At 33.7% G+C, this 8,741-nt stretch overlaps 2 protein-coding genes across 2 annotated transcripts; both read right to left on the bottom strand.

The window, feature by feature from the left end:
• Nucleotides 1–732: 732 nt before the first annotated feature.
• Nucleotides 733–4,360, bottom strand: LOC130627013 (uncharacterized). The gene is made up of 6 exons (XM_057441356.1): nucleotides 4,287–4,360; nucleotides 3,623–3,774; nucleotides 3,024–3,265; nucleotides 1,896–2,099; nucleotides 1,391–1,538; nucleotides 733–1,152 (listed from the first exon to the last, which is right to left on the bottom strand). Exons 2-6 carry the CDS (start codon nucleotides 3,748–3,750, stop codon nucleotides 900–902), a joined length of 975 nt encoding a protein of 324 aa, XP_057297339.1. The 5' UTR covers nucleotides 3,751–3,774; nucleotides 4,287–4,360; the 3' UTR covers nucleotides 733–899.
• Nucleotides 4,361–7,751: 3,391 nt separating this feature from the next.
• Nucleotides 7,752–8,531, bottom strand: LOC130629900 (uncharacterized). The gene has a single exon (XM_057443277.1). It carries the CDS (start codon nucleotides 8,529–8,531, stop codon nucleotides 7,752–7,754), a length of 780 nt encoding a protein of 259 aa, XP_057299260.1.
• Between the last annotated feature and the right edge of the window lie 210 nt (nucleotides 8,532–8,741).

Here is an 8,741-nt window from a genome sequence, read left to right as displayed (position 1 = left end):
AGTATTTTAAATTCGCCACATGTTTTTTGGCTTCCGTGGAAATCCAAAAGACATTTCGCAGCAAATTCACCGTTTAATCTGCCTTTGAACGGTGGAATGTAATTATTTGAGTTAATCCTAAAAATATCGATATTAGTCTATGGAAACACAAATATTATCTGCTTCTTAAAAGGTGAGAATAATGTCTATATTGCAGGAACGCACTAAGGTAATGTAAAAGATGAAACAGACTAGCATGATTATAGTTCATATATTCTTGAAAATATATAGTTATTCTTGGCCATATATGGATAAAAAAATTCTTCAAAAAGTGTTTACATAATGAAAATAGTTATGTTACGAAAAAAAGACTGGTCATCAAGAACGAAGAAAAAAGTTATAGGTTTTTCAATACGCATGCGCAGATCAGGGCAACTCTGTTAAACTAAGTTGTCGTTCTCCCTTTTATACGAAAAGAACCATTTTAAGGGTAGAATGTTTAATGAAAAGAAATGTGATATGGAAATATTAGTAGCTCGCAGAGTTTTTTCTCTAAATTTTATGTGTTTAATGGCTTGTTGACAGTTTTTTTTTCATTAATTTCATAGCGGAAGTTTATTCAAGCAACGAAATGTTACAATTTCACATTTTTCTTGTTGCTAAAAAATTGTTTTAGGTGCGAACAACAAAGCATCAAAGAACAAGCTACACCGAGTTGTGTATGAAGTGTTTTGATATTAATCAAGAAACTGTTGTATGATATATCATATCAGCTATATCAAATAAAAATTTGTGTTAATGAATATGGTTACAATGTGAAGTCATAATGTAAAAAAATCAAATCAAATCACAACTTTGTATCACAGTATAATTTACCACTTGTGTTCAGGTGCAAACACCATGGGCGTAATTGTGCATATTTAGGCGCAGTGGCTAAAACCGATATGCGGTTTACCGATTGCCGTTTGGCATACGATGTCGGCTCTTTTGTCGTCATTAAAAAATCCGACAAAGAAACGATCGATACCACCTCGAGTGCAAAAATGAAACTGATACTTCATGCCGTTCTTGAAATATAAGTATGGGGTGTTGAAAGCCACCGACGATTTCTCGTGCAGATTGGAATTGTAGCAAAACAAGTCGTCGTATCCATCGCCATTGAAATCTGTCACACTGGAAAGAAATTAATAAAGGAATCGTTGACAGCTTTTTTTTAAGTTTGATTGACACACTTGGTAAAATCGTAAAATCCTGACAGCTTTTCACGTTAAATTGGCCACTCTTTTTAATAGTTTTAAAACGTAGTCAGAAAATTTTGTATTTGAAAGTGGTAAAAAATAAAACATTTCGTGACGATTTTATGAGGCACCGTGTCTCTTAAAAAAACTTTTCTTATAAATATATCGCTTACATCAAATAAACGCCATCTTGATTGCACCAGTCCCATTCTCGGCTCCAAGTACGATTAAATTTTCCCATAGAGTTCGCCAGAGCGATTGAAACTTTGTTATTTGACGATCGACATAACAAATCCGTGCGTCCATCGCCATTGAAGTCACCTATGAAAAATTAGGATGAAAAATTCTTTAAATAACTGACGATGAAAAAAATCAACTATTTATTTTGTCAACATTTGATAATTATTAGGAAATAAAGTAAATATTATATATACATCTCCTTGGTTTTCTGAACTCGATGCACGCTTTTTAACTGGTAACAATCTGTTTAACCTCTAACCTTCAAAGGAGTTGCGTGGCGAGGTAGCAACGGCGTACCGACATGACATCTATTAGCCCTATCTAGTTTTCATTCAACTTCGAGATAACGGTGGCCAGAAATCGGGTTCAAAGACGAAAGAATGTCGAAGAAAAACAATACAATAAAATGGTGCGGAGTATAAGTAGCATTAATCCTACCTGCATGTAATTCATCCTCCTTGTCACACCAGTCCCATTTCATCGGTTCTGTTCCATCAAATGTTCCTTTTGTATTCATGCGAGATAGTGAGACTTTTCCGTCGGAATGCCGACAGAATATTTCTGCACGTCCGTCACCGTTGAAATCACCGACATAAGATTTTGAATCGCATGTGTCGATTGCTTTTACATTCTCCGCACTGTCTAGTGACAGATATGGTGTTAAGTTTTATAGCTTTATAAAATATATACTGTATATTCAGTTAAGCATTATCGAATTTCACGAGCATTTGAATTATAGAATTTTATTGTAAAGAATTCAAAGCATTTCTTTGAGTAAAACTTCACTGTGTGTATCGACAGTGTATACCTCTGAAGACACGTCAACACAAAAATGTGAATGAACAGAACTAAAATATTTGTTTCGTTTATGTTACTTTCTAAGGTTGGACCTGTGTTATGAAATATAAACATAATACTTCCACGATTTCTTCGCTTTAAAAATAAATCGCTAAAGGACTTCTTATTTTATAGCTGTCAAGGTTCCATGTGGCTGTAAATCTTATAACCCCCTCTCCTTCCAAATATTTTCATTAAAAAAATATGTCAAAAACTGCGAATGATATTTTTAAAGTAACGTACTTTCCTAGACCCTTGAAAGAATATATTCGCCGAAAAAGGTTTTTATAACAATTTTACCAAAAGCATTTTTACATATGTTTCTCAGTAGTTATTAAAGTAGCAAGGAAAAAATGATCCTAAGACCCAGTAGACAAATCGCTACTTTATGTTAAGAATGCACGAAATAGCGATCCTCGGAATATGTACACAGCAGACGAAATTTTAATGACCAGAATAAGTACGACAAACAAACCCGCGTAATTTTCACGGGCCAACGACTAGTTAATAATACCCGTCGCCTATCTGTTCAAAATGGTTGCGCGGCAGCTTGCAAAGTATTCTATACCTTCATGCTAAAAGGCGAACATGATTTCACGAAATAATGCGACATTACGATAGGCGAAAATCTGAGGACCCCAATAATTAAAATGGGCGAACCGTGGATTTTTCTAGTGCATACATATTTCTTGAGTACATAAATATATATAAACAAATAAATTTTTACACCTTTGAACTTTCCAGTTTCATCAGCCAACAAAACCTTCATTTTGCCATCATTAGCCCGACATAATAAGTCTTGTTTTTTATCACCATTAAAATCCGCTGCGGTTAACTGCGAGTTTTTAATCTGACAGAAATCTAACGTTTGTTTTTGTCGTTTTAACAAGTTGTAAAAGATTTCGATGCTGCCATTTTGACGACAAAGCAAATCACTTCGACCAGATCCATCAAAATCACCCACCAGCAACCTACATGAAAATTAAAGACAAAAACAAAACTAGAATTTTACGATTTCTACAGACTCGAATAATGTTGCATCATTTGATATTTTATTTTAAGTTTTTATTATTTTTCGGCCATTGTAATAAGAAAATTTCAAGTTTTATCTTGTAAGATACATTAAATTATTAAAAAGAAATATGTCAAAAATCTATCTAAGAGAATGATTGAGGGAAGCCGTAGATCACGAAAAAAAAAATCCGTGAAGTTCAACATTGAGCAAAAATTAAAAGAACCTAAAGCGATCAATATTCAGGTTGAGACAAAGAGGCGAGTTTCAAACTTTCCAAGGATGACACAGTTATGGTAATATAAACCTTATTTACTTTTGATCAGCGTCGTTGCAAAATGCTTGGCCTGACGTCATCACAGGATACACGTAAAAGCATGCGGGATTAAACTGCCCACCCACGAGCTGTATAATGACAAGATGCAACAATACTCTCAACATCATGATGAGATTTAACAACGTAATTAGCTAAATAAAGAAAATTTAAAATACCAAACAAAACAATTTCTTTAGGCAAAAAAAATTATAATGAAGTTTAAACTATAATTAATTCGTGTTCGCGTAATAAAACATCTCGTTACGGAGAAGGCTGAAAATAAAATTCTTGCCTACAGGCTTAATAGCAATTAATTTTGTAACTTCTAACACCTGAAAACAAACAATTAGGAAAAAAACGTTATGAAGACAAATTAAATATCTTGTTATTGTTCTTGCGAAATAAACAGCTAAAATATAACACATGATTTTGATACGAATTGCTTTTTTAAAAATATTTTTTACTCAAGAATTTACTTTGTTTCACATTCGACTTGATCAGTCAGAGACGTCATATTAAATAAAATAAAGCTTTCATTGAAGATTGTATGGAAAAAATGAAGGTTGTATCAAAGGTAATATGGAATGAGCTAATCTTTAATAATCATTTCAATATAATCTGTATATCTGTTGCAAAACACATGACAAAGATCAAGTATACTTACATATGTATTTTCGACTCTGTATCACTTGTTTCGCATTCGCTCAATGAACAACTACCACATTCACAAGCATGACAAGTACTATGCGTTTTTAAGACAGATACAACATTGTGTTTAAAAATAGTTCTTTTTTAATAAATAATGTCTTTAAAAAAAGCTATGTAGTATATTCATACGAAATTGAACAAGAATCTACTATGCCTAAACTATTTCATCTGTGAATTATAGTATAAAATAGAGTTGATGACAGTAATTTGTGTTGATATTTGATCAAAGTTGTAATAGATCAGAGGTACTACTGTATTGATTGACGTAAGATGTCCCTGCACTACATTTCCCTTTTTCCGCGACAGACGTATATCTATCTTGAGAATTCAACAAACAAAAACAGAGTGGAGGTTGTTGGCCACCAAAACTCTCGTCTTTTTGGGATATTTAGTTCTCCTATAAGGTATTTAACTGTAAGGAATGTTAGAAAAGGTGTCCGTTAGACACAAAAAATGTTTAATAGGAGATTTAGCAATTCATTTTTATCACACTGAATTCGAGTTCGTTCAAATTGCGTATTTTACTGGATTTAAAACTTCTTTAATAGACATTTCTTGGTGCTGGCTCAACGAGCTAAAACAGAAAGCTGATGTCTCTTTAAACTGCAAAAATTATTTTAGAGTTACCTAAGATATACTTTGATTCGTAAAGTGTTGCTTATTTGTGGAAATATACACTAGCTAATCCGTGCAGACAGGAGAGTGCGACAGAGAAGACTTTCGATATCTTTTAGCTGAACTTACGTTACTACTAGTTACGTTACTACTAGTTTTGTTTATGTTAGCAAAGTTCCTTATATAGCTAGTCGCAATATTTTATGTATTCTTTTTCTCAACTAAGCTTAGTCCCCACTGGGGTGATGATCTCTCATCGCTTTCGATTGCATTGAATTTTAAAGTGTTTAAGAAATGAAATTTTAAAGCATGGAGAAATTTTTGACAAACTTGCACGCAAGGATTCCTGCCTTGTTTCTGATTTTATTTTTGCATCCTCCCAGGTATAAGTTTTATAAATTTTGGCCAAGTTACACGGTTTGTTTTTTTGATAAGCAATTTTGTAAATTTTGTACGGAAGCATTTTGACAACTAGAACGTTGATCACATTATCGGCATTCGTAATTTCGATGAAGATCTATTTAATGACGTGAAGGCTGAAATGTCGCACATATTTTGTGATCTTCACACAGTAATTGATATTCGACAAGAAACTTTAAACAACAAACAATCGCGCCCTAACTTGAACTCTGGACTCTAAGGAATTATATCTCTTTTAAATAGCTTGAGCTGTTTTTTTGTACTTCACTCAAATCATGATTTCATTGTAAATCAAAATATACGTATGTTTTACAAATAATTTTTACGATCGTATAAATCTAATACAAGATTTTTCGTCACAATGCAAATACTCTTTATTCTTTTTCAAATTGTCGTATGGATTTTTTTATAAGAACATTAAATTTTGAATCTTTGAGCCCTTAGCCTAACAATGTTCTTATGAAATGTTTTTATAAAATGTTATAAAAGATGTTTATAATAATAAATGTTATCTTTAGAAATTACTTACCGTTTCCTTTTTAATTTTTTGTTTCATTTTAATTTTTGATGTAAAAACACAGACTACAACTAGTCGTTACCCCCGTATTAGAAAAGACAGTCACCACGCAATTGTTGTTTTGCGGAATAATTTCCTGTGGAAGTTCAAAATAATCGTCAATGACAGCGAGTTGAGTGATTAGCATTGATAAACCATTTCGTGCGTATGTGTGAAGGGCTTGCAGCAGTACGTCTTTTCAGACGTAACGTTCTTTTCAAAAAATATTCGCCACTTTAATTTAATTAAAACACAGCAAAAAAATTTTCGTTACCCCGTTTAAATAAAATAGTTAGCTACACAGTAATTTTATTATTTAAAATAAGTTTTCGTTAAAGTTTCAAATTTTATCGTCGGTTCATGGAGGTCTCTATGGTCAGTTTAAATAAAAACACAGCCTGCAAATAAATTATGAGCAATGAATAAACCATGTAGGCCAAGTTTATGTTACAGTAAAGGTGACTATTGGTTACCTAACCGCGTTTAGTTAGCATATATACTAAATAATTTTGAAAATTTTGTTGCGGCCTAGCGTTTGGGTACTTTTGCTTTTTAGCTAGTGGTGGCAGCCACAATCCAAGTTACAGCTTAGTAAAAATCAGATTACAACCTCGATCCCAGGACTGTTTGTCTCTCTTTTATAGGTTTTTTTTACTAGGCATGGAAAATCATTTATTAACTTTCACTGGATTTACACTGATTGGCTATTGTTATGAGCCTATTTAATAATAACACTGAGGATTAAGTAGTTATTGACAGAGTTTTTGGACGCTAAAAAGTTTGTGAATGTTATTAATTAACAGATGCGAAAAGAAACAGCTATTTTTACAGCTATAGTTAGTTATATTTGTTAAAAACATTTTTTATGGCATGTATTCGTTCTTAAAATTATAAGAATTTCTGAATTAAGCTAATTCTGGGCTGATTCATAAATTTTATAACTGCATCACCTCACGAAAATAATAAAACAATTACACTTTTTCGGCTATTTTTCAACACCCGAATGCTCTGCACCCGGTAGGCTGCGAAAGTGTTTCTTTTTTTATATACGTAGGTTGAGTTGCGCTTTAAAAAAACGCTGGTCGCACTTTCTAACACGTCATCTTTACGGAATAATCCACGTCCCGAAATTTTATCAGCGACAATTAGCACACAGAGTTGGGATTTAATCAAATAACTTTGCAGAAGTAACCTAACCTAAGTGAGTTGTAAACAATGAGTCGGCTGTATACATTGAGTCGGCTGTATACATTGACAAGTGTTCCAAATCAAAGATTAAAAAGGGCTTCCTTGATCTTTTTCGTAAAAATCAAAAATGAAATAACATTGGTAAAAGCAGATTTATTGATTTGAAATGTAATTAGGTCTTTTAATCTCACCTCTCAGAGCATAGTCATAAGAAAAAGAGATAGTCTGGTAATTCCGGGCCGTCTATAATGCGTTCCTATTGTTCACAAGCCGATATGTTTCTTAAATAAGGGTGGCCGGTTTAAGACAGCACGGACACTTACAAGACACCGAAATGCGAAACATCGTCAGTCACAAAACCAGTTAAATGACAACAACCTCACTACTGCTGAAACCAAGCTACATCCGCTTTACTTTAAGAAGTGAGCCCAAGTAAGCAAGCATAGTTAAGTACAAGTAAACTTTCTAAAGATGAATGCTATAGTGAGAAGACCAGAAATGAATTTGTCAATTATTTTCTAATTCGCTGCCCTCAACCGAAAATAACCTTATTTATTTTCTTATTTTTGCGACAGGGAAGACTCAAAGAACTTCGACTAGTAGTAGTAGTTATGTACGAAAAAGTTAGGGTTAGTAGGTGTTTCAAAGGCCTAGATTCCTTGTAACAGATAGTAAATGCTCTGCGTCGTCCTCCACATAACCATCTTTGGCTGTCTCCGAACGCCATCTACCATGTCGTTTAAAAAGACGGTCTGGGACGTCTGCATTTGCCGCTGCTGTTGCTCCTCCAGCACGTAGGCTGTGGAGTCCAAATCTTCTCCTATCCAATCCGATTGATGGCAGTGCATCGAGTGCATTTTCTCTCGTTGTTGTGTACCTGATTTGGCGATTCATCTTTTTAAAACTTCCGAATTTGTTGTTTGATGTAACTGTGACCGCTCTAAACAGATAGGAATCAGGCTCAGCAGGTACATATTTCATATACTCAGTTAAATTATATACTGGGCAGATCCCATTTCCGCAAGCGCTGATGTAAACCCAGTGTCCTTCTCTGTAGATATCTGTTTTGCTTTTCGCTATGAACAGTTTCATAAAGCTATTTTTGTAATTGACGTCACATCTTTTCAGATTACTAATTTCCGAAAACCTAAGAAAGCCACAGAATCCCAAGAAAAAGATATTAAAAGTTCTAACTTTGTAAAGGTTAACAGCTTCGCTTTTAACAAGTTGTTTATGTAATGCGTGCAAATGTTCAACCGTAATTATGTCTTTCTTGCGAGTTTGATGTTGTAGTAGGCGTTTAGCGGCTTCGAGCATATTTTTTGGTAAAGTGTGGTCGCATGGGCTATTGTAGCCTGTCAAATTGTGAAAATACTGGATAGCGTAGAATGCGATTTCGATTTTAGGATAAGAATTGTTCATTTGGGTTAGGTTAAGTATGTACAACGCAACTGTTAGCGGTAGAGCTGGTAATTTTGATGCAGAATATTTTTGACACCATGCATTTCATGAATTAAAAGAATAATAGTACGTTTTTATCGTGTTATTCGCCCTGGAATTTAAGATATATTCTGGTAGATCTTCTGCTAAATGCCTCAAAGTTTCGTTTTCCAAATGTTGCGTAAAATGACT

The sequence above is a fragment of the Hydractinia symbiolongicarpus genome, chromosome 2 (genome assembly GCF_029227915.1).
Source record: "Hydractinia symbiolongicarpus strain clone_291-10 chromosome 2, HSymV2.1, whole genome shotgun sequence".
In the NCBI taxonomy this organism is placed as follows: Eukaryota; Metazoa; Cnidaria; class Hydrozoa; order Anthoathecata; family Hydractiniidae; genus Hydractinia; species Hydractinia symbiolongicarpus.
The sequence above is the reverse complement of the archived record's forward strand: the minus strand, read 5'-3'. Positions and strand labels throughout refer to the sequence as shown.

Bases quoted from the DNA above. Each gene is read 5' to 3' on its own strand.
- LOC130627013 (XM_057441356.1), bottom strand. From the start codon at position 3,750: ATGATGTTGAGAGTATTGTTGCATCTTGTCATTATACAGCTCGTGGGT. The intron at 3,266-3,622 runs GTAAATAAGGTT...ATTTTCATGTAG, and splicing joins TGCAACGACGCTGATCAAAA to GTTGCTGGTGGGTGATTTTG. The intron at 1,153-1,390 runs GTAAGCGATATA...ATTTCTTTCCAG, and splicing joins CAAGATGGCGTTTATTTGAT to TGTGACAGATTTCAATGGCG.
- LOC130629900 (XM_057443277.1), bottom strand. From the start codon at position 8,531: ATGAACAATTCTTATCCTAAAATCGAAATCGCATTCTACGCTATCCAG.